Source organism: Podarcis raffonei, chromosome 4 (assembly GCF_027172205.1).
Source record: "Podarcis raffonei isolate rPodRaf1 chromosome 4, rPodRaf1.pri, whole genome shotgun sequence".
Classification (NCBI taxonomy): Eukaryota; Metazoa; Chordata; class Lepidosauria; order Squamata; family Lacertidae; genus Podarcis; species Podarcis raffonei.
Window position 1 is genome coordinate 76,564,426 of NC_070605.1, and position 24,995 is coordinate 76,589,420.

The 24,995-nt window shown below is 41.6% G+C and overlaps 1 protein-coding gene across 2 annotated transcripts; it reads left to right on the forward strand.

The window, feature by feature from the left end:
• The first annotated feature begins 288 nt into the window (after window positions 1–288).
• Window positions 289–24,995, forward strand: LOC128411792 (acetylserotonin O-methyltransferase-like). Of its 2 annotated transcripts, XM_053384217.1 has the most exons (9): window positions 17,031–17,143; window positions 18,743–18,890; window positions 19,319–19,493; window positions 20,830–20,959; window positions 22,162–22,230; window positions 22,929–23,047; window positions 23,325–23,465; window positions 23,977–24,099; window positions 24,317–24,995. In XM_053384217.1, exons 2-9 carry the CDS (start codon window positions 18,819–18,821, stop codon window positions 24,523–24,525), a joined length of 1,038 nt encoding a protein of 345 aa, XP_053240192.1. In that variant the 5' UTR covers window positions 17,031–17,143; window positions 18,743–18,818; the 3' UTR covers window positions 24,526–24,995. The 2 variants fall into 2 exon arrangements, with proteins under 2 accessions (XP_053240193.1, XP_053240192.1); XM_053384218.1 differs by lacking the exons at window positions 17,031–17,143; window positions 18,743–18,890; window positions 19,319–19,493; ... (1 more) ...; window positions 22,162–22,230; window positions 22,929–23,047 and adding exons at window positions 289–448; window positions 756–930; window positions 1,955–2,084; window positions 3,283–3,351; window positions 3,778–3,896.

The following is a 24,995-nucleotide window of genomic DNA, read 5'->3' on the forward strand; positions in this document are numbered from 1 at the left end:
AACCTCCTCTCTCTCTTCTGATGAACTTTCTCCAATAACTTGTTAATTTTGCATTTCCAGACACCAGCTGATTTTCTCTCACTTGTCAGGTTCTGATATCACATTTTCCTCACATAGGCAAAATCAATAATTTCCAGGTACTTCCTTCCTCTTGCACTTGTGAGAAAGAAATCCTTTTTCCACCTATGCCTTTACTTAGCAGATGGGGACTTCCCCATAAACATCTCTGGCCTCAGTCATTTACAAAGTCCATTAAGTTTGATTTTTACCTAGACATTTATCATTTCAGTGTCATTTTCAGTGAATTCTGAATAAAAGGACCACAACTTCTCATCAGAGGAAAACTGTGAGGTCTCGGACAGAACAGTAAAGAACAATGAGTGCTACAGAAGAAGCTGAAGGTTTGAAAATGTTATTTTGGAATCAGAATGCATTTCTAATACCAAAGGTAAAAGTATTGTCTGCAAAATTTAATACTTGCAAGGACTTTGAAACTTTCAGCTTGTAAATGGATGTGAAGAATAAAAAATGCCTTTCAGCTTGTAAATGGATACAGCAGGTGGGATACAGCAATAATTCAAAATTAACTGCTTAAAATACCTGTATCCTACTTTTATTTCTACAATTCAAATGGACTTGAACTGTATTATAATCTTTTTGTGTTTCAAAAGCATCTTGTTCCTTTTAGAACATATGTAACTATAGACCATTTTTAACTATTTCCTTGTGTGCTCCCTCACCCTTTTTGCATACAGATTATGTTTACTGCCTCTGATCTTGGTGTATTTGATCTGCTGATGGAGTCCAAAGAACCGTTGACTTCAGTGTCTATTGCTGAACGTCTGGGTACCAGTCCCTTTGGGATGGAGAGGCTGCTGGACGTCTGTGTTGGCTACAAGTTCCTGCAAGTGGAAAGGAAGGACAACCAAAGTATTTATTCTTTATTCGGGAATTTAACCAACACTATAAAGTCAAAATACAATTTAACACCCCCCCCCAGTAAATAACTTTAAACCATCAAGCCAGCAACTGAACAGAATAGCATCCAAATAAGCCTAGGGAAACATCTGAGGTTTTAAGGAGATATTTGAAGAACATGGAACTTCCCATATCTCTCTTTGGGGAGCATTCCAGAGGGCCAGTGCTATAAACAGAAAGAGCTTTCTTTCCAATACATATGCAGGTGACACTCTCCTTTCATGATTGTAAAGGGTGAGATGGAGAGACGGTCTGTTAGATGTGCTGGTACCTAGTTGTGTACAAATGTCAGTGAGAAAGCTCAGTAGCAAATAGGCAGCTAGTGCAGGTCACTAAGCACCAGTGTATCTCAGGACATTCAGAGTCTGTCCTCCTGACTTAGATGTTACAATGGAACAAAGTTGCCTGCTGTTCATAGATTCCTAATACAGTGGACCCTCTAGTTACATACCGCTCTGGATATGTAACTTTCGGGTTACGAACGCTGCAAACCCGGAAGTGTATACTTCTGGGTTTTGCCTGCATCCATGTGCAGAAGCGCTCAATCGCACTGTGCATGTGTGCAGAAGTGGCGCCTCTGCCTACGGGCTTTTCGGGTTGCGGATGGACCCCCGGAACGAATTTAATTCCTATCCGGAGGGTCCACCGTACAGTACTTTGCTCCACATCTCAAAATGGCGGCTCCTAGTGGCTGCTTATAGCATTTTCAACCATGTGGCAGCTTTGCACCCTGAAGTTCAACTGCCAGCAGGTGGAGGCCTAGTCTTTCCATACCTTTCTCTGGAAGAGAAGCTGGAGCATTGCAGCCTCATCGATTCACATTTCACAATGCGAGCAGCATGCCATGGAATCATAGAAATGTATCTTTTGCCTCATTATCCTTGTTTCAAGCATTTTGTCCCAGCAAAATCGGAGAAGGAAAGGGGCTTTGCACAGAGGTGTGAAAACGTTAATCTTTTGTCCCCTTCATTTTAAGCGCTTTATGGAAATACCAACCTTGCCAATCTCTACCTTGGCAAAAGAAGCCCAAAGACTCAGTATTATTCCTTGAAGTTGAATGCTGAATTTGTCTATATGAGAGCACAGCACCTGGCTGATTCTGTGAGGTGAGGAGAAGGATAGCACTGAAGTGGGGAACTTAATGTCACAGTGTTGTAGGGTTGCCACCTGTACAGGATTTTCCCGTATTTCAATGTAAAATGTAAAATGCTATGTCCTGCATTTAAAAAGTTTTGTCCTGGGTAGCCAAGCACAGAAAGATTTACAAATGAAACTGTAAGTTTGTGTGTGTGTGACAAATTTGAGAGGGGATATCCTGTTAGACTGCAATAGATGGTACTGGATTGCTTTGAAGTCACTTCAGCACCAGATGAATAAAAATAATCGCTCCCAACTGTCCTCTCGCTGTGCTCAGTTTGTAAGTAGGAGCTGCATGAACATAACTACTGTGGCTGAGCCATTTGAAAATTAGCACATATTCACAATATAACCCTTATAGCAAGTACTGTCTAACGACACCCATTTATTTTTCAAAATGTTTATTTATTGCTAAAACACTTCTTAGGTTTTAGATATACACTTTTTATAATGAAAGAGAAAGAGAGTGCTACAACACCATTAGGTTTTGATGTGATTTTCAACAAAATAATTAAAAACAAGACCACTACCATAACAGCTGCTGCAATAAGCCATGTTGCTAAAATGGCTGTGAATTTAAAGTTGGATATTTGGTAATATGGCATTATGCTTTATGTATTGTATTATGATATTTTAGCACTACGGTTATACTTTGGTTCTTGAACACCTTGGTACTCGTACGTTTTGGCTCCCGAATGCCGGAAACCCGGAAGTGATTGTTCCGGTTTTTGAACGTTCTTTGGTACACAAATATCCAATGCGGCTTCCTGCAGCCAATCAGAAGCCTCTCCTTGGTTTCTGAACGTTTTCAGAAGTCAAACAGCCTTTCGGAACAAATTATGTTTGAGAACCAAGGTACGAATGTATAGCAAAATACAAAACACTAGCAGCATTAAAGAATTTATCTTATAATACTGTACTATGCCTCACTCTTGTTTACAAACGTTTTTACTGATAAGTCAAAGATTGATAAGAAGGGTAATAAAATGATAAAACTCACATACGTTACAAATAAACAAACCTGTGATTGTTAGATGCAGCTTTGACAACACATGTAATTTTATGAGTAGTAAACTTGATTTAGTTGTTTTGTTGAAGAGTTTTAAATTTAATTCTGTAGTCATGATGCTTATTATTTCTTAAACTGAAACAAATATTCTATTTCAGGGAAGGAGAGGCTCAGACATATAGATTAAGTGACAGTTCTACAAAAAAATTCTACGAGGCTATGTACAGGTACAGAAAATTTGTATTTTTCTAGATCTTGCCTTGTTTGCCTCCAGTATTTTCAAATGTTGAAGCAGAATTGCTTCCAGTCATAGCAAATAGCCTTTTCTGAATCAGGTGAAAGGAACAGCTAAAATAAATGATGTATTATTCATACTAATAGTACTTGCTACTAGTACTTGCTACTAGTACTACTGTGAGTACTACTATGAGTACTACTAGTAGTAGTAGTATTTAAATTTGAGTATGGATTATGGCTACAACCCATCATGATCGGTACAATGGGAAACAGAAGGATAAGGCCGAAGAAAGGAAAGGAAATCCACACACAACTAAAAAGCAACAGCATTATGTGGAATATGGCTCCTGTCTAGAACCATCCTCTGTTCAAAGATATGCCCTCTGTTAACTGATAATGCAATTCTGAATTACTAGATCAGAGAGCAGCTTGCGAGAATTCATGGAGTTTATGCATGAGATGTGGAGTCTGTGTGGTCGAGATGTGTTGAATGCATTTGATCTCTCTAATTTCCCACTAGCTTGTGATTTGGGAGGTAAGTACCTCTGGCTAACACCCCAGAGGACAGGATCACACTTCAAAACGACCTTGACAGATTAGAGAACTGGGCCAAAGCAAACAAGATGAATTTTAACAGGGAGAAATGTAAAGTATTGCACTTGGGCAAAAAAAATGAGAGGCACAAATACAAGATGGGTGACACCTGGCTTGAGAGCACTACATGTGAAAAGGATCTAGGAGTCTTGGTTGACCACAAACTTGACATGAGCCAACAGTGTGACGCGGCAGCTAAAAAAGCCAATGCAATTCTGGGCTGCATCAATAGGAGTATAGCATCTAGATCAAGGGAAGTAATAGTGCCACTGTATTCTGCTCTGGTCAGACCTCACCTGGAGTACTGTGTCCAGTTCTGGGCACCACAGTTCAAGAAGGACACTGACAAACTGGAACGTGTCCAGAGGAGGGCAACCAAAATGGTCAAAGGCCTGGAAATGATGCCTTATGAGGAACGGCTAAGGGAGCTGGGCATGTTTAGCCTGGAGAAGAGGAGGCTAAGGGGTGATATGATAGCCATGTTCAAATATATAAAAGGATGTCACATAGAGGAGGGAGAAAGGTTTTTTCTGCTGCTCCAGAGAAGGGGACACAGAGCAATGGATCCAAACTACAAGAAAGAAGATTCCACCTAAACATTAGGAAGAACTTCCTGACAGTAAGAGCTGTTCGACAGTGGAATTTGCTGCCAAGGAGTGTGGTGGAGTCTCCTTCTTTGGAGGTCTTTAAGCAGAGGCTTGACAACCATATGTCAGGAGTGCTCTGATGGTGTTTCCTGCTTGGCAGGGGGTTGGACTCGATGGCCCTTGTGGTCTCTTCCAACTCTATGATTCTATGGTAGATTTATCGCTGACTACAACTCATGCTGGCTAGGGATGATGGGAGTTGTAGTCCAACCACATCTGGAAATTCAAGCTGTCCTGAGAGAGTAGCTCCATTTAGTTCCCCCTCTTGCTGAACTCTCCATTCCATCATTATAAGAACTTCAGTATTTTAAAAACAGGGGCCAGGGTTGGTTTGTTTTCCTCTTCCCTCCCTGCAAATTTTTGAGTCATGAATTTTTGACTGTAAACCTGCAGGCCCTCTTTTGCAATCTGCTCTGGGAACCTCTTTGAGGAGGGTGAAACAGCTTTAAACATATAAATAACTGTCAGGGTATTGCCATCGGAATGGGGGAGGGAGGCAGGGGGATACAGAGAGCCTCCAGCGCTTGTGAGAAACAGCTCCTCGTCTGGCAGTGGAGAAAGCCACACCTCCAGTGAAGCAGAGGGGGAAGGGGGTAGCCGGGTGAAGGGAAGGCTCAAAGATGCTATGGAGATGGCAGAAATGACTGGCAGAATCCGAGACCAGGGAGAAGAGTTGGTGGAAGAAGATTGGAAGAAATTCAAAGACTATCTACAGAAATATTGTAAAATTAATGAATGTTAGAATGATGTTGGATAGAAATTAAGTGGTTTCCAGCTGTAATGCTTTAAGAGAATATGAAAAAAGGGTTATAAATAGGTAAAAATCTAATGGTAAGGATTTGCTGAACCAACAATTTGAAGTGGAATACAAAAAAGGGAGGTATGAGGAGGTCCGGGAAACAAGCTAAAGGAAAATAAGCAATGGAAAATCTGTGTGTTTTTAACTATTTTTATTTTGTATTTTTGTTTTTTCCCCCATTTTTATTGTAATACTTTAAAAAATCTTAATAAATATCTTATAAAAAACAAAAACAAAGATGCTATGGAGAGCCCAAGCACCTCACCTAGCCCAGCCAGCCTGCTTGCGCAGAGGGGTGAAACATAAGGAGGGGAGGCGGAGATTTGGGGTGTCTAAGTTCTTATGCTGGGGGAGAAACCGGAAGGGGGCACTCCCGGAATCTGCAAGTGACTAAGACGGACATGAATTTTGGGGTTCTGCACTGTAAATAGTTTGCACCAATAAAAATCTGCAAAGACAGGTCGGAGTTACTCGTGAGCAACTACTTCCACACCTGTCAATAACCTTTAACTGCAATGGTTAGATTCTTCCCTGCAAAACCCTCAGGTCTGAATGTCTACAACTTGGGTACCGTATTTTTCCCTCTATTACACGCAGATTTTTTCTCCTAAAAAGTAAGGGGAAATGTCTGTGCGTGTTATTGAGCGAATGTGTGGTCCCTGGAGCTGACAAGCGCGAGTGAAGGCAAAAATCAGGCAAATATCAAATCGTCCGGAGAAGGGAGGAAAGTAGGAAGCTGCTGCTTTCCTGCATTCTGCCTCAGGGTCTTACTGCCCACCCGCTTCTGTTTCCTTACTGTGTTTGCTCAAACGGAACAAAGAGCAGAGAAAACCCCTCCCCTCCAGGCAAGCAGAGTGGAAAGAATTCCTCTCCGTGCGTCTGGGACTCGAAGGCAACATGCAGGTTGGGGGGGGGGGAGAGAGAGAGAGCGAGAGAGAGAGCTGGCTGGCTTGTGTGGGGGGGACTTTTGCCTTCCTTTCCTCCCTCCGGTAAAACCCCTCTCCTGCATTCTTAGCCAGCTGCTTCTCTGCACACCCCTCTCCTTGTCGCTTCTATGTTTTTCCTTCCCTCCCTACTTAAAACGTGGTTCCAATCACGGATCCACATGGATCCTCAGGATCTTTGCATTGAGTCACCCCAAATTCACCATCAGATCACATAGCAATGATCTGATGCAAAAACAGGGCTGCAATGGTGCAAAAACATGGTTACAAAGCACGGATCCACATGGATCCTCAGGATCTTTGCATTGGGTCACCCCAAATTCACCATCAGATCACATAGCATGTCCATGGCTACAGCCTGCACCAAAAAAATCACGCACCCACTGTTGCCTGGGGCTGCAATGGTGCAAAAACGTGGTTACAAAGCACGGATCCACATGGATCCTCAGGATCTTTGCATTGGGTCACCCCAAATTCACCATCAGATCACATAGCATGTCCATGGCTACAGCCTGCACCAAAAAAATCACGCACCCACTGTTGCCTGGGGCTGCAATGGTGCAAAAACGTGGTTACAAAGCATGGATCCACATGGATCCTCAGGATCTTTGCATTGGGTCACCCCAAATTCACCATCAGATCACATAGCATGTCCATGGCTACAGCCTGCACCAAAAAAATCACGCACCCACTGTTGCCTGGGGCTGCAATGGTGCAAAAACGTGGTTACAAAGCATGGATCCACATGGATCCTCAGGATCTTTGCATTGGGCTACCCCAAACTCACCGTCAAATCACATGTCTGTGGCCGCAGCATGAAGCACAAAAATGATACATCCACTGTTTCATTCAGAATTTTTTTTTCTTGTTTTCCTCCTCTAAAAACTATGTGCGTGTTATGGTCAGGTGCGTGTTATCGAGCGAAAAATACGGTAACTCTTGCCTTCATTAGTTCCTAATTATGGCAACAGAACTGGCTGCAGCTTCGGACAACACATTAAGCCAAGCTCAGCACAGTGCAGGAGTAAAATAGACTGGGGGGGGGGGAGGGGGAGGTACAAACAGCTACAAGCCTGCCTGCTTGTGTAGTGCCAGTAAGCTACACTTTGGCTTACCATGACATGCAAGCCAGACAACGGGGGCGGGGGGGAGAGAGATTTGGAGGACCTTAGAAATCCAGAGTGTGTGTGAAATACCAACAGACAACTTTGAATTATTCTGCAAATCAGCCAAATCCTGAAAGAAAGTTAAACTCTCTTCTTCTGCAACAAAGAAAATTCTGCAAGTCAACCTTCTCTCTTCTTCTGCCAAGGGAGTCACATTTGATAACCTCGCTGGCCTTTGCAGCAACATGAGACAAATGGGATAAGCACTCGTATGCCAACTATCCGTCACAGTCTGGGGACACCCACTGCCCAGAACGGAACTGGAGCACACACCTGCCAACAGAGCAAGACCCCATTTAACCCAAAGCCCCAGGAACCAGGCGTTCCAGTTTTTATATTACTATTATTTCCAGGAACTCCATCATGTACTCTCCCAGGGGGTTCAGGTTTGAAATTTCAGAACCTTTGAAGCTGGCTGTCCTGCCCTGTTTACTGCCTGGGATTTGAAATTAAATTTCCTTAAAACATTCCCTCTTTCCACATCCAAGGGTTGCTCTGGGTCACACTTGCTTCTGTTGCTCTGAAAAGCCCCTTGGCCTCCTTCACAGTGACGTCCCTCTGTTACATAATGTAATGCCTTGGTGAACCCAAGCTGGGCCCGATTTAGCCCTTTCAGTTAGGCATGGTGAATATTCTTACACCCCAGGCTCCCTCCTGGTATCAGTGCCAAGATGGCATCCCTTTTCAGTTAGCTGTAGATTTCCTCGGGTGCTGTCAGAACGGACAAAATCTCGAGGACTTCCGGGACGCCGCGGACACGGGAAGGAGCGCGAGGTTGCCCTCCGGGGGGTCTCAAACAACACGGAGGTCTAGAGGGGTCACGAAGGCTCCGTGAACCCCGAAACCTCAGGAGGATTATTCTGGGGGGACAAGTACCCAGCGACGCTGCCCGGGCTCGCCTGTATTGTCGGCGTTTAACAGGTTTGGAGCTGCGGCAGGAAGGGGAAGCAACAGACTCCGTGTTGTGAAGCCTCAGGCTCCGCGTGAGAAGCGGCGAACCTCCGACAACAGTAAAAGAAAAAGCTGGGAAATAGCTAAAACTTTCAAATAGAGAACAGATAGAAAGTCTAATTGAAGAACCCAGCCGAAAAAGACGGTGTGGGGGAGAAGGAGAAGGAATTCACTCCGGCGGTAAGAGTAAAATGGAGTATAGCAGATGACTGTTGGAGAGAGAAAGTAAGAAAGTTGCCGCTAAGTGGGAGTAGAGGAGAGACCTCAGATACAAAGTTTAATTACAAGAAGTCTGAGGCAACGTAAGACTGAAAATATTTTTTGGATTAGAGTGAAGTGAAAGGAATATTTCTGTCCTACTTGGTCGGAGAGTGCTGTGTCAGCGAACGGCTTGTGATACGTTGGCGGTTTTCCTCCGGTGTTTTTTCCCTCTTTTTACATTTGGTTTTTTGCCTGGTGTACTGGAATGGGGACTGAGTTAATTAGTATTTAAATATTGACTTCCACTCTTCTCTTTGTTCCCGCTTGGACAGTGGCGGAGGAGGGGGAGACGTTGTGAGGCAGCGCCCTTCTTTCTCTCTTTTTTCTCCGGCGAGGTGGGGGAGAAAGGCGAATGGCTTGGAGAAATTAAGCTTGAGGAAGGTGAGATTGCAGTGGGCGTGTGTACTGCCATTTCCCTCCCTGCCCTCTCCCGCTTTAAGGAAGAAGTGGGCGAAGACGGACGCTACCCTGCAGACTGAATTGTAGTGGAAAGAGATCGGGAATTTTATACGGAAGTCTCTCTTATCGGGGAGCGCACCTTTATTCGGCCTCGCTTGGTTTGTTCTTGGGCTGAGACCCACCCCATACTTTTCGCAGAGGTTAAGAGAACTATTATGTGACTTTATTTATTTACCTTGGTGAATTTGGTGACTACTTTCCTTTAAATCTTTGTCTACTCTCCATTTCTTTTCAATGTGTTCTACTGGCCACCCCCATTTTCTTCGAATAGTGTGACCATTAATATTTAACGAGATTAACTGCTTGACTCTGAGTGGAGAGAGACTTCTTGTTTAAGGAGTCTTACAGAAGAGAAAAGGAATAAGAGGCGCCACCGTGTGGGAAGAAAGGAAATTGCACAGGAAAACCAACGGGAGGAACAGAGGAACAGAGGAATCTAGCAGTTTACTACAGTGACTATTGGGGGGAGGAGTTCTTAATAATTAACTAATATAACCTGATATACAAAATGAAAAAAGGGGTGGGAACTCCAGGAGAAAGGAGGCCATCTAGACAAGAAGAGGGGAAGGAGGGGAAAGAAATTAGAGATTATGATAGCTTGATGGCTGAAATAAGGAAAGAATTTAAACATAATGAACAATATATTGAGAGAAAATTAATGGACGTGCAGGATACATTGGATAAGAGATTAGAGGGGGTGGTGGGAGAATTGACAGGAAAAGTTAAAGATTTATCGGTAAGAACCAAAGTCATTGAGGATTCTGTGAAAAGGGTACAAAAGGACACGAAAGACAGTAAAAAGGAACTGGACATGGTTAAAGTAGAAGTTAAGGAGATTGGCAAGGTACAGGAAGAATTGTTGGACAGTATGGCTATGATTCAGATGAGACAGAATCAGTATAATCTGAAACTTAGAGGAATTCCAGAGGAGCCAAATGAGAATATAAGGTCTAAAATGGTTAAAGAGTTGGCAATTTGGTTAGACAGGAAGGAAGAAGAAATAAGATATTCGTTAGCAAATATTTTTCGGATAAAAACAAAATCAGCTAAGGCCAAGGGGAAAAAATTGCCAGGAGATGTAATAGTCATGTTCAACTCGTTAGAAATGAGGAATGAAATATTGAAACAGAATTATAGCAAAAGGTTATGCATCGGAGGAAACCCAATCATCATATTTAAAGAGATACCTGCGAGATTTCTTTGAAGGAGGGAGGTGTATAAAAAACTAACCAATCAATTGAAGAAAAAGGGGATCTTATATAGATGGGAATTTCCGGAGGGTATTTCATTCTATTTTAAGGATAAAAGATTCAAACTGTCCAGTTCCTTAGAACTTGAAAAATTTGCAAGAAGATACGAGAAAGAACTTGGAAGGATGGCCGGGGGGAGGAGGCGGGGGAGCAACCAGGGGAGGGGGGAGGGGGCGGGGGGAGTGAAGAGGAAGAGACAGAGATAATTTCAACGGAAGAAGGAGAAGGAGAAGGGGAGGAGAGGGAAGACACAGAACAGTAGCCCCAACTTAGATTTGAGAAGCTACTAATTGTATATAACCGATGGCGTTAAAAATACTTTCTTGGAATGTTAATGGGCTTAACAATAAAAATAAGAGGAATCAGATTACACATATATTGTCAAAAAAGAACCTCGACCTAATCTGTTTACAAGAGACTCACGTAACAAGAAAGCATATGAGAATCCTGAGTAATAAGAAATTAGGGCTAGATTTTGCAGCATCAGACAAGGTTAAGAAAAGAGGTGTGGTACTATATATAAAAGAAAAACTCGACCCAAAATTACTGTATAAAGATGAAGAAGGGAGAATGATAGTAGTACAGATTGTATTTCAAGGAATAAAAATAATTGTCGCCGGAATATATGCTCCGAATGATAAAAAATCAGCATTCTTTTCTGAATTAGGAAATAAGTTATTAGAGTGGATGGACCAAAAAATGATATTGATGGGTGATTTTAACGGAGTGGTGTCTCCAAATTTGGATAGGTCAACAAAGAAGCAAGAGATAAAGGAAGGCAAGTTACCTCGAACGTTTTTTGATTTGGTTGATAATATGGGGTTAATTGATGCCTGGCGGTTTAAAAATCCCACTACAAAACAATACACCTTTTTCTCAAATCCAAATAAGAGTTGGGGGAGAATAGATAACATCTGGATTTCAAGGGAATTGATACAGAGTTTAACTAAATCTGATATTCTCCCACAAACTTTATCTGACCATAACCCGGTATTTATAGAGATAAAGGGTAAAGACGTTAGAGCAGCTAGATGGAGAATGAACGAATATATATTTAATAACCAAAAGATAGTAAGAGAAGCAAAAGAAACAATTGAAGAATACTTTAAGTGGAATCTTAATAATGAAACAGCTTTAGAGACGGTTTGGGATGCAGGAAAAGCTGTTATGAGGGGCTTCCTCATCCAAAAAAACTGCTACTTAAGAAAAGAAAAAGAGAAAAAGAAAGAGGAGATTCTAACTCAGCTTATGGAAAATGAAAGACAATTAGTTATTAAACCAGGTGAGGAGACAATATTACAAAAACTAAAGATACTGCAATCCCAATTTGCTATGATAGTTGATCAGGAGATTGAGTGGAAAATTAAAAGGATGAAGCAAAAGGACTTTGAATCAGCCAATAAAATAGGAAAATACCTGGCGTGGCAAATAAGAGAAAGGAAAAAACAAAATACGATCTGTAAAATAAGGGATGGAGAAAGGATTGTAGAAGAGCCAAAAGAGATAAAGAGGATATTTCAGAAGTATTATAAAGATTTATATAAAAGAGGAAAGGAGACAGATTATGAAATAGAACGGTATTTGGAAGAGCACCATCTACAGCAGATTGTCCCTGAAGAAAAAGAGTTATTAGACCAGATGATTTCGGAAGACGAGATAAAGAAAGCAATAAAAAAGATGAAAATCGGGAAGGCACCGGGGCCAGATGGTTTATCAGCAAAGTATTATAAAACATTAAGTGATCAACTATGCCCAACTCTATGTGAAGTGATGAATAATGTTCTAAAAGAAGGGAGGATTCCGAATACCTGGAAGGAAGCTTATATTACATTAATTCCTAAGAAAGATGTGGATATTCTAGAAGTGAAGAACTATAGGCCGATATCGTTACTAAATAATGACTATAAATTATTTGCGGATATATTGGCAGAGAGATTAAAAAAAGTATTAAACAATAGAATTCACAAAGATCAAACGGGCTTCCTTCCAGGGAGACATTTAAAGGATAATGTGAGAAATGTGATAAACATCATTGAATATTTGGAAACCAGAATAGACAAACAGGCGGCTTTAATATTTATTGATGCCGAGAAGGCATTCGATAATATTTCATGGTGCTTTCTGATGGAAAACTTGAAAAGAACGGGGATGGGAGAAAGATTTAGAAAAGGCATAGAGGCTATTTATCATGAGCAAAGGGCAAAACTGGTAATTAATAATACTACGTCAGAATTTTTTGATATAGCGAAAGGGACCAGACAAGGTTGCCCCTTGTCCCCTCTGCTATTTATCTCAGTATTGGAAGTATTTACTAAAAGGTTGAGGGACACAGCAGAGGTTATTGGAGTTAAAGTTGGAACCAAAGAACATAAAATTAAAGCTTTTGCTGATGATATTGTACTAACATTAGAAAATCCAAAGTATAGCGTAAAAGAAGCCCTGCAAATATTTGAAGAGTTCGGTGCTGTTTCAGGTCTTAAGATAAATAAGAATAAGACTAAAATGCTGATAAAAAATGTAACCTAAGAAGATATTGTGGATTTAGAACAAAAAACAGGAATTATGACAGCAAAGAAGGTGAAGTACCTCGGAGTGTGGATTTCGGCTAAAAATAGTAACTTATATAAAGATAACTACGAGGTCACTTGGAAGAACATTAAGAAAGACCTTGAGATTTAGGAGAGGATGAGGTTATCCTTTATGGGGAGGATCGCGGTTATTAAATTGAATGTTCTGCCTAGGATGCTATTTTTATTTCAAACCATTCCGGTACTTAAAGGCTTAAAACAGTGCAAAGAATGGCAAAGAGCTCTGGCGAGATATATCTGGCAGGGGAAGAGGCCACGAATAAAAATGAAAATATTGGTAGACAGGAAAGAAAGAGGGGGCTTCTCCCTGCCGGATTTAAGTTTGTATTATGAGGCGGCATGTCTATTGTGGCTGAAAGATTGGATAAGGTTAGAAAATAGAGACATCTTGGATTTGGAAGGCTTTGACAACAGGTACGGGTGGCACTCGTACCTGTGGTACGAAAAGGTGAAAGTGCATAGAGGCTTTCTAAATCATATTTTTAGAGGACCATTATTTCAAGCATGGGAAAGAAATAAAAATTTACTGGAAAGGAAGACACCCTGGTGGATTTCACCAGTAGAGGTGCTAACGGTCAAAAAGATTAATATGGAAGGAAAGAATGCCACATATGAAGAACTTACAAGAAAAACGGATCAAGGCATAAAACTTAGACCATATGAAGAGATTAAAAACTTACTTACCGGGTGGTTGCAATACCACCAGGTAAATAATTTGTTGAAAGAAGATAAAAAGAAATTAGGATTTGAAGATAAAAAATCTAAGTTTAATGTAGAAGTTGTGGAAAGTAAGAACAAAACATTGTCAAGAATTTATGATATCTTATTAGAGTGGTATACAAAAGATGAGGAGGTGAAGGAGACCATGATTAAATGGGCTATAGATATTGGTTATAACATCGAATTTGAGAGATGGCAGGAATTGTGGAATGTTAACATGAAGTTTACGGCATGTACGATATTAAAGGAAAACATCTGGAAAATGATATATAGGTGGTACCTCACGCCAGTGAAGTTGGCTAAGATGTATAGGTTAAAGAATAAGAGATGTTGGAAATGTGGAAGGGTGGATGGTGATTTCTACCACATGTGGTGGCTATGTAGTAAAGTAAAAGGATTTTGGGAATCGATTTACAATGAACTTAAAAAAATCTTTAGATACACGTTTCCCAAAAAGCCTGAAGCTTTTCTGCTAGGAATGATGGATAAAGAAATTAAAAAAGAGGATAAGGTACTATTCCTATATGCTACTACAGCCGCAAGAATCATGTTAGCGCAAAATTGGAAAACGGAGGTTATACCAAATATAAGCGATTGGCAGGTCAAATTGATAAACTTGATAAGAGATCAAGATGAACAGAAATTTCATGACAATTGGGTTAAATATGCGACGTACATTGGAATCAAATTATAAAAGACACTGGCGGGACTGGAATAACTTCAACAGTAATGGGTTAGCTCTTAGAAAAGACAAAATACGTGTTGATAGAATTTATTAGAGTCTTACCAAAGGAGTGGAGGGGAGTCCAAGGCTCGGCAGAGCCTAGAGCTATATTTAGGATTTATGGATTTGTCATATTATGTGTAATTTTTATGTTGGATTTTGTATAGGTTTATATGTATATAATATTAATATCAATAAAAATTTAATGCGCAGAACGGACAAAATCTCTTTGGGCTGCAGAAGAGCAAGGCTGGAGGTTGGGGTGGAATACAAGCATTCAGCCCGTAGCCCAACTATCCCATAAACTGATTTGAGAGGAGCTCAGGAGACGAAGCCAGAAGGTGACATACCAGGTATGTCGCTGAGAATTTGTGAAGGCTTGGTGTGTGAGGGAAAACTAAAAGTAAGAACTGTTCGACGGTGGAACGGACTCCCTTGGGACGTTGTGGACTCTCCTTCCTTGGAGGTTTTTAAGCAGAGCTTGGCTGGCCTCCTGTCATGGATGCTTTCGTTGAGATTCCTGGACTGGACCACCCTTGGGGTCCCTTCAAGTTCTACAGTTCTACAATTCTAAAAGCACACTCCCTGATTCTCGTTACATGTGAGATGCGCTATTTATCATACCACCTACATTAAGTCTCATTTAGTTTCACAGGGCTTGCTCCCTGGTGTGTGTGTGTGTGTGTGTGTGTGTGTGTGTGTGTGTAGGATTCCAGACTGAGCTACAATCTGGAAAACATCCTTAAGGTGCCTTAGGCAAGCTTCTTTCTCCCAGCCTTCATACATACACACCCCATATCTGTAATATGGATGTAATAATACTATTTGAAGTTTGGGGGGGTTACTCTAAATGCCACCTGAGGTGCCTCACATAGCCCTGTAATTCTTGGTTGTCAAACTGAGGTTTCACTTAACAGAATAGGCGGCATTGCTGGCTGTTGTGGAGAGATCAATGGTTGTTTTTAGAGAGGAATTTCAAAGGGAAGCCCCAGAGTGCAGTGGCGTAGCATGTCTTCATAGCGCCCGGGACATGGCTGTCAAGCGTCCCTTATTTGGTGGGACAGTCCCTTATCCCAGCGCCATGTCCCGCTGCTGTCCCTTATTGATGATGTCCCTTAAATTTCCCGGGTTTCAAAGGAAGCAGCTCCTCTCCCTCCCTCCCTGCCGGCCAACTCCAACTGTGTTGCTTGGCTGTGTTGCTCACCCAATAAGGAGTCTAAGAACGACTGGAGTTTGGAGCTTGCATGCCTTGTGCCGATCAAATCGGCCGCATTGCCTGGGGACTCGCCTTTGCACAGTGCTTCCCAGCGGAGAGGTGACGGTGGTTTTCCTTGCTGCATCCCCTTTGCCGGGTTGCTGCGCTGTGGGAACCACCGCTTGAGGCTTCGTTTGGCTTCTGGTTGACTAAAATCCCTTATTTTGGCTGCTGATCCCTTATTTTCGAGGCTGCTGGTCCCTTATTTTCAAATCTGTAAGTTGACAGCTATGGCCCGGGATGGTTGCCCCAGGGGGCATGGAGGGCAACATGAGGACGCGGTCCAATTGGAGGAGCACAAGACTGTTGCTTCTTCCTCATTCCCTGCCAGCCCCACGCTGCTTTGTGAGGCTGGGATGTGGGAACGGACTCACGAAGCATTGAGGGGCTGATAGGGACCAGGTGAGGAGCAAAGTGCTCCTTCGAAGAAACTGCGCCTGAGCAATGGCCCCCCTCAGCCTGCCCACGCTACGCCTCTGCCGGAGTGAAACTGCTACATCAAGTACTGAGGACATTCGCTCCAATTCATTTGGGTCTGAATAAAGACAATGATTTGCAGGCGTAAATTCACTCAGCACTACCAAATCGGTTTCTTTCATGGCCTATCATCGCTATCCTAAAGGGTCCCTGTCCTTATCCGGCCTACAGTGTAGCTCGAATTTGAACGGTTCCTATCTGTGTTTCTGGCATTCCATTTCCCTCTGACCCCACTGCATACAGCTCCCCTTCCAATGCCCACCCCACACCTCTTTCCACATCCAAGGGTCACTCTGGGTCACACCTGCTCCTGTTGCTCTGAAAAGCCCCTTGGCCTCCTTGATGCTGACATCCCTCTGTTATGTAATGCATGCTGGCATTGGCACACCCAAGCTGGGGCAGATTTAGCCCTTTCAGTTAGGCATGGTGACCCTTCTTACACCCCAATCCCTTTCAGTTATCCAAGGGTCGCTCTGGGTCGCTCTTGCTTCTGTTGCTCTGAAAATTCCCTTGGCCTCCTGCACAGTGACGTCCCTCTGTTACATAATGTAATGCCTTGGTGAACCCAAGCTGGGCCCGATTTAGCCCTTTCAGTTAGGCATGGTGAATATTCTTACACCCCAGGCTCCCTCCTGGTATCAGTGCCAAGATGGCATCCCTTTTCCTCGGGGGCTGTCAGAACGGACAAAATCTCTTTGGGCTGCAGAAGAGAAACATTTCTTGTTTCTCCTCAGAGCAACTGATTCAGCAAATCCATTATTAGCTCCTGATCAAGGCTGCAATCCTAAACCCAATTAACTTGGTGGGTGGGAGGGGATGGCTACATGCTATTTAATCCAATGCAGCTGGTTTCTGAGTAGCCAAAGGACTGCACATCACAACACTGGCAACTTGGGACCTGTGCCTCATACGATTCCAGCTGCTACCTGGGACCAAGCCACATAAAGGTTAGTCCTTTCGCTACTAATAGGTACCACTCCGGCGGGAAGGCAAACGGCATTTCTGTGCGCTGCTCTGGTTTCGCCAGAAGTGGTTTAGTCATGCTGGCCACATGACCCGGAAGCTGGGTGGGCGTGCCCTAAGGTGAAAGACTTCTGGGAAACGATTTATAATGAGTTGAAAAAGATGTTGAAATATACCTTTATTAAAAAACCAGAAGCCTTTCTACTTGGAATAATAGGTTTGGAATTGCCCAAGAAAGATGTTAGGCTGTTTTTGTATGCCACAACCGCAGCAAGAATTTTGTTAGCTAAATATTAGAAATTACAAGAATTACCAACAGTGGAGGAATAGCAGATGAAGATGATGGACTTTCTGGAGCTGGCTGACCTGACAGTAGAATCCGCGAACAGGAGGAGGAGGATTACCAAGAAGAATGGAAGAAATTTAAGGACTATTTAGCAAAATATTCTAAGATAATATAAGTAGCATTATTGTGAGTACTTAAATGTTTTAAATTTTATAATATTATGGATATAAGTGAAATAGGATAATAAAGAAAGATGTTAATTGATTAAGTTAATTTTATTGGAAATTAGTATTGGAAAACTGCTACAATGAGCTATATGGAAACACAGCTTGAGGGATTTGAGGTTATAAAAGTATGATTATAACAGCTAGGATAAATGTTTGTATGTTTGTTTGTCTGTTTTTTATATTTTAATGTTTTTTCTTTAATGTTGTTTATGTTTGTAATAAATTTGAAAAATTAATAAAAAAAATTGAGGGGGGGGAATGACCCGGAAGCTGTACACCGGCTCCCTTGGCCAATAAAGCGAGATGAACGCCACAAACCCAGAGTTGGCCATGACTGGACTTAACGGTCAGGGGTACCTTTACCTTTTACCTTTCCTTCAAGGAGTTCATGGTGACATCCCTGGTTCTCCCTCATTGTTCATATTCTTTCTCTTGGAATCCCCTTGTTTCCATTCTCATGTTCCAATCTGGGAACTCTTAACTTTTCTTCTTCAGGCTCTACCTATCCTCATTCAGCTTTACTATTTGTATATTTTCCTGAATTTCTCTATATCGTTATCACATATAATTCATTTTTAGAAGTGAGTTCTTTAGTGAGCTTCTTGGTAATTTTTGCCATTAACATTTGTTGACTTGGGCACAAAAATGGCTCCTACTATGTGACTTGCATGTGACACTTCTTTGTTAATGTGTTTCTGTATTTTAAAAATTTCCAAATGGCCTCATTTCAGCAAGAGTGTTTTCCCTAAACCACCTGCTCTCTCTTCTGATTAACTTTCTCCAATAACTTGTTAATTGTGCATTTCCAGACACCAGTTGATTTTATCTCACTTGTCAGTGACAAGTGATATTTTCCTCAATTTTCCTCACAATTTCCCTCACATAGGCAAAATCAATAATTTCCAGGTACTTTCTTCCTTCTGCACTTGTGAGAAAGAAATCCTTTTTCCACCTATGCCTTTACTTAGCAGATGGGGACTTCCCCATAAACATCTCTGGCCTCAGTCATTTACAAAGTCCATTAAGTTAGATTTTTACCTTGACATTTATCATTTCAGTGTCATTTTCAGTGAATTCTGAATAAAAGGACCACAACTTGCTCATCAGCGGAAAACTGTGAGGTATCTGACAGAGAAGTAAAGAACAATGAGTGCTACAGAAGAAGCTGAAGCTTTGAAATTGTTATTTCGGAATCAGTATTCATTTCTAATTTCAAAGGTAGAAGTATTGTCTGCAAAATTTAATACTTGCAAGGACTTTGAAACTTTCAGCTTGTAAATGGATGTGAAGAATAAAAAATGCCTTTAAATGGCAAGGCAAATCTTACAGTTACAGGGGTCAACCCAGCACAAAGAAAGGTAGAAACTTCAAATATTGTTAATGTCACTTGAATGTATTAATAAGAAAATGAGAAGAACAGGTCATAGCACAGGTGTGATACAGCAATAATTTAAAATTAACTTGCTTAAGATACCTATGTCCCACTTTTCTTAATATAATTCAAGGGGACGCTCAACAGAAATATTTATTATATATATGATAACATTTTTGTATTTCAAAAGTATCTTGTTCCTTTTGCAAAGTCAGTAACTATAGACCATTTTTAACTATTTCCTTGTGTACTCCCTCACCCTTTTTGCATCCAGATTATGTTTACTGCCTCTGATCTTGGTGTATTTGATCTGCTGATGGAGTCCAAGGAACCGCTGACTTCAGTGTCTATTGCTGAACGTCTGGGTACCAGTCCCTTTGGGATGGAGAGGCTGCTGGACGCCTGTGTTGGCTTAAAGTACCTGCAAGTGGAGAGGAAGGACAACCAAAGTATTTATTCTTTATTTAGAAATTTAACCAACACTATAAAGTTGAAATACCATTTAAAAAATCAATTTAAACCATCAAGCCAGCAACTGAACAGAATAGCATCTAAATGACCCTAGGGAAACACCTGAGGTTTTTAGGAGACATTTTATGCACATGGAAATTCCCATATCTCTTTTTGGGAAGCATTCCAGAGAGCAGGGCTTTTTCCGATAGGTATGCAGATGACACTCTCCTTTCATGATGGTAAAGGGTGATTTGTCCCATAGCAGGAGAGATGATCTGTTAGATGTGCTTGTACCTAGTTGTTTACAAATGTCAGTGAGAAAGCTCAGTAGCAAATAGGCAGCTAGCGCAGGTCACCAAGCACCTGTAAGGGATGTGGGTGGTGCTTTGGTCTAAACCACTGAGCCTCTTGGGCTTGCTGATCAGAAGGTCAGCAGTTCATATCCCTGTGACAGAGTGCGCTCCCATTGCTCTGTCCCAGCTCCTGCCAGCCTAGTAGTAGTGAAAGCATGCCAGTGCAAGTAGATAAATAGGTATTATTGTGGTGGGAAGGTAAATAGCATTTCCCTGTGCTCTGACTTCTGTCATGGTATTCTGTTGCGCCAGAGGCGGTTTAGTCATGTTGGCCACATGACCCGGAAAGCTGTCTGTGGACAAATGCTGGCTCCCACGGCCTAAAAGCGAGAAGAGCTCCGCAACCCCATAGTCACCTTTGACTGGACTTAACCATCCAGGGGTCCTTTACCTTTTTACCCTTTTACCTTTTTACTAAGCACCAATGCAGCTCAGGACATTCAGAGTCTGTCCTCCTGATTTAGATGTTACAATGGAAAAAAGTTGCCTGGTGTTCATATATTTCTAATACTTCACTCCAGATCTCAGAATGGCCACTCCTAGTGGCTGCTTATAGCAGGCATAGGCAAACTCGGCCCTCCAGATGTTTTCGGACTACAACTCCCATGATCCCTAGCTAACAGGACCAGTGGTCAGGGATGACGGGAATTGTAGTCCCAAAAAACATCTGGAGGGCCGAGTTTGCCTCTGCCTGGCTTATAGCATTGGTGACCATGTGGCAGCTTTGCACCCTGAAGTTCCACTGCCAGCAGGTGGAGGCCTAGTCTTTCCATACTTTTATCTGGACGAGAAGCTGGAAAATTGCAATCTTGGTGTTGCACGTTTTTTCCAATGAGGGCAGCATGCCGAGGAATCACAGAAATGTGTCTTCTGCCTCATTATCCTTGTTTCAAGCATTTTGTCCCTGCAGAATTGGGGAGGGAAAGGGGCTTTGCACAGAGGTGTGAAAACGTTAATCTTTTGTCCCTTTCATTTTAAGTGCTTTATGGAAATACCAACCTTGCCAATCTCTACCTTGGCAAAAGAAGCCCAAAGACTCAGTATTATTCCTTGAAGTTCAATGCTGAATTTGTCTATACGAGAGCACAGCACCTGGCTGATTCTGTGAGGTGAGGAGAAGGATAGCACTGAAGTGGGGAACTTAATGTCACAGTGTTGTAGGGTTGCCACCTGTCCTATATAATACAGGATTGTCCTGTAAATGTAAAATGGTAATGGATCCTTCCTCAGTAGGGATAATTCCAGATGAGCAATCACAAACACTAACCTTCCTGCTGCTCACCCACTGTAAGCTACAAACTGTAAGCTCACCCACTGTAAGCTACAAACAGAATTACAATTGCCTTTCTATTTTGTCAGTTATCTTGTACTTGTTCTGTTTGCCTCTCCCTGTGCTGTCGTGTTTTTGCCCTATAAGACTCACCTTTTCCCTCCTAAAAAGTAAGGGGAAATGTGTGTGCATCTTATGGAGTGAATGCAGGCTGCGCAGCTATCCCAGAAGCCAGAACAGCAAGAGGGATTGCTGCTTTCACTGCGCAGCGATCCCTCTTGCTGTTCTGGCTTCTGAGATTCAGAATATTTTTTTCCTTGTTTTCCTCCTCCAAAAACTAGTTGCGTCTTGTGGTCTGGTGCGTCATATAGAGTGAAAAATATTAAGTAGGAGCTGGCATGACATAGCTACTGTGGGATGAGCCATTTGAAGCTTAGCACATATTCACTATACTGTGTAACCCTTACAGTGAATACTATCTAACGACACCCATTTATTCTTCAAAATGTTTATTTATTGCTGGAACACTTCTTAGGTTGTAGATATACACTTTTTATAATGAAAGTGTGTTACAACACCATTAGGATTCGATGTTATTTTCAACAAAATGATTAAAAACAAGACCACTACCATAGCAGCTGCTGCAATTAACCATGTTGTTAAAATGGCTGTGAATTTAAGGTTGGATTTTGGGTAGTATGCTATAATGCTCTATGTATTGTATTATGATATTTTAGCACTATAGCAAAATATATAAAAAAGGAGCTTTATAGCATTTATCTTATAATACTGTACTGTTCCTCACTTTTGTTTACATTTTTTTTACTGATTATTAAAAAATTGATAAAAAGGGTAATAAAATGGTAAAACTCACAGACGTTACAAATAAACAAACCTGTGATTGTTAGACACAGCTTTGACAACAAATGTAATTGTATGAGTAGTAAACTTGGTTTAATTGTTTTGCTGAAGAGGCTGAAATTTAATTCTGTAGTTTTGATGCTCATTCTTTCTTAAAGTAAAACAAATATTCTCTTTCAGGGAAGGAGAGGCTCAGACATATAGATTAAGTGACATTTCTACAAAAGATTTCTATGAGGCTACGTACAGGTACAGAAAAAAATGCATTTTTGTAGATCTTGTTTCTTTTTAAAGAATGGGCAAAGCTTTCCCTTTGCAATTTGTGTGAAACCTATTGCTAACTTGTATTCACCTGATATCTAAAATTAGATTCCTTGCTATCAGGTGTTACATTACACAAACTACATAGGAGCCAACTCCTAGGGGCTGCGGGAGCTTCGGCGCCAAAATAAAATATTTGAGGGGGTAGGTGTCCCCCCCCAGGTTGATGGGCATTCCCATTCAAATGGTGTGTATGCACTGTGTTATGTGATCAGTTATGAGGGGTGGGGCTTACCTGGGCCCACACTATATTTTATTCAAGTTGGTACCCTAACAGACTAGTTGTGAAGACCCTGCCTTGTTTGCCTTCGGTATTTTCGAATGTTGAAGCACAACTGCTTTTAATCATAGCAAACAGCCTTTTCTGAGTTGGGTGAGAGGAACAGCTACAGTAAATGATGTATTATTCATATTAATACTACTACTACTATTTGAGTATGGATTATGGATACATCCCATCATGATCAGTACAATGGGAAGAAGAAGGATAAGGCCGAAGAAAGGAAAGGAAATCCACACACAACTAAAAAGCAACAGCATTATGTGGAATATGGCTCCTGTCTAGAACCATCCTCTGTTCAAAGATATGCCCTCTGTTAACTGATAATGCAATTCTGAATTACTAGATCAGAGAGCAGCTTGCGAGAATTCATGGAGTTTATGCATGAGATGTGGAGCCTCTGTGGTCGAGATGTGTTGAGTGCATTTGATCTCTCTAATTTCCCACTAGTTTGTGATGTGGGAGGTAAGTACCATAAATTCTCATATGTCTTCCTATGCTGGCACTCCGAAATCATAAGGCTGCTGTTGTAGAACAGGAAACATCCCTCAATGACCCATGACCCAAGCTCTGAACTATCAGATCCTCAGAACTGCAAAAGTGGGTAAATACTTGCCACTGAATGAAATGACTGGACAGCCACTTATTTGGTATACTATCTTAGAGTTTTGCACATGAAGTTTTGGGGAAAACTTTGATATGCACAACATGTTCATTTTTTCCCTTTGGTTCTCCCCTTAAGGATGTAGTGGAGCCCTAGCAAAGGAATATATTTCATTGTATCCAAATTCTACAGTGACCATTTTAGACCTACCTGAAGTAGTGGAAACAGGAAAGAAGCATTTTGTCTCCTCAGAGGAACACAGAATTACTTTTCACAAAGGTAAAATGTTGTTTTATTCTACAAAGGTTACCGTATTTTTTGCACCATAACACTCACTTTTTTCCTCCTAGAAAGTAAGGGGAAATGTCTGTGCGTGTTATGGAGGGAATGCCTACGGGTGGCATGCCTATGGATTTTCCTCCTCTAAAAACTACGTGCGTGTTATGGTCGGGTGCGTGTTATAGAGCGAAAAATACGGTACATTGTTTTCTTCCACTAACAAACAAGGCAACCATGCACTAAGCAGGGATCGAGAATCAGGAACCCTTCAGTTATGGTTGGACTACAACTCCCATCATTCCTGACCATGCTGACTGGGGCTGATGGGAGTTGGAAACCATGAGAACAGATCTTCCCAGGACTCTTATGTTCAGCTTTCCCTCCTTACAGTAGAAGCACCAGGAGACAGAAGTGCACACCTTATAGCTACAAATTTGAGAAAGATAAAATGAAGTATACTTTCCGTAAGAATAATAATTATTTCACCGGTTCTCTACTTGTTTTATTTCAGGTGATGCTTTTAAAGATCCAATTCCAGAAGCTGACCTGTATATTTTGGTTAGGACCCTACACTGCTTTACAGATGAGAAGTGTGTGCAACTGCTAACCAGACTGCACAGGGCCTGCAAGCCTGGTAGGTGCATGGTGTCAAAGGTGTTTCCTGTGGGAATTAATTCTGATACTAATCTGCTTGGATTTCCCCATGGCCCCTTCCCTTTATGTTTGCATACCACTCAGGCTCAGCTGCTTTCCTTTATTTCTTGAGCTTCTGATCCCAGGATACTTGGGCAAAGTAACATACTGCTTCTTAATATGTAACAGTGCATCTTCCATGTCCTATTCTAAAACAGGTGGTGGAGTTCTAGTAGTGGAAATAGTTCTCAACGAAGACAGAACGGGGCCACTGGAAGCTCATATATACGGTTTGGTTATGCTGCTTTGTACTACAGGAAAAGAACGGACCCCATCAGAGTACAATGCGCTTCTCAGTGCCGCCGGCTTCAAGGATATTCAGCAAAAGAAAGCAATCCTCTTTGATGCCATTTTAGGAAGAAAATAACATTGACCAAGAACATTCTATGAGCGCCGTGACTGAATGGATATATTTCAGCCTGATTCTTTGCAGCCTTAACTGAACAGACTTACTACCCTTGATCTTAGCCAAAAGGCCGAGAAGTGATGGCACTGAACGTGTTCAACCGCTATACTTTGTTTGGCAAATCCTCACTATGTGGAAATATTCCCCACCCTTTAGCATTACGGTAGAATTCTAAGAGAAGCTAGGACAATAATAAAAATGGCTACATCTAAACCACTGTTGTATTAGTAGTTGTCATATTTTTTCATAGTAGTGTTTCTTCAACTGTTTTTAAACTACAACTTCCATCATCCCCAGCTACCAGTGATCAGGGATGATGGGAATTGTAGTTCCAAAACAGCAAGTTGGGGAAACACTGATTTATAAGTTTTATAGAGAGATTTATAGAGAGATCTTGAAGCAGTTTCCTTCTTCTAGATGGTATGCTGGTT

Excerpts from the sequence above, each read along its gene's own strand:
- LOC128411792 (XM_053384218.1), top strand. The coding sequence starts at position 377 with ATGAGTGCTACAGAAGAAGCTGAAGGTTTGAAAATGTTATTTTGGAAT. Across the intron at positions 931-1,954 it reads GGAAAGGAAGGACAACCAAA|CGCTTTATGGAAATACCAAC; the intron begins GTATTTATTCTT and ends CTTCATTTTAAG. Across the intron at positions 23,466-23,976 it reads CAGAATTACTTTTCACAAAG|GTGATGCTTTTAAAGATCCA; the intron begins GTAAAATGTTGT and ends GTTTTATTTCAG.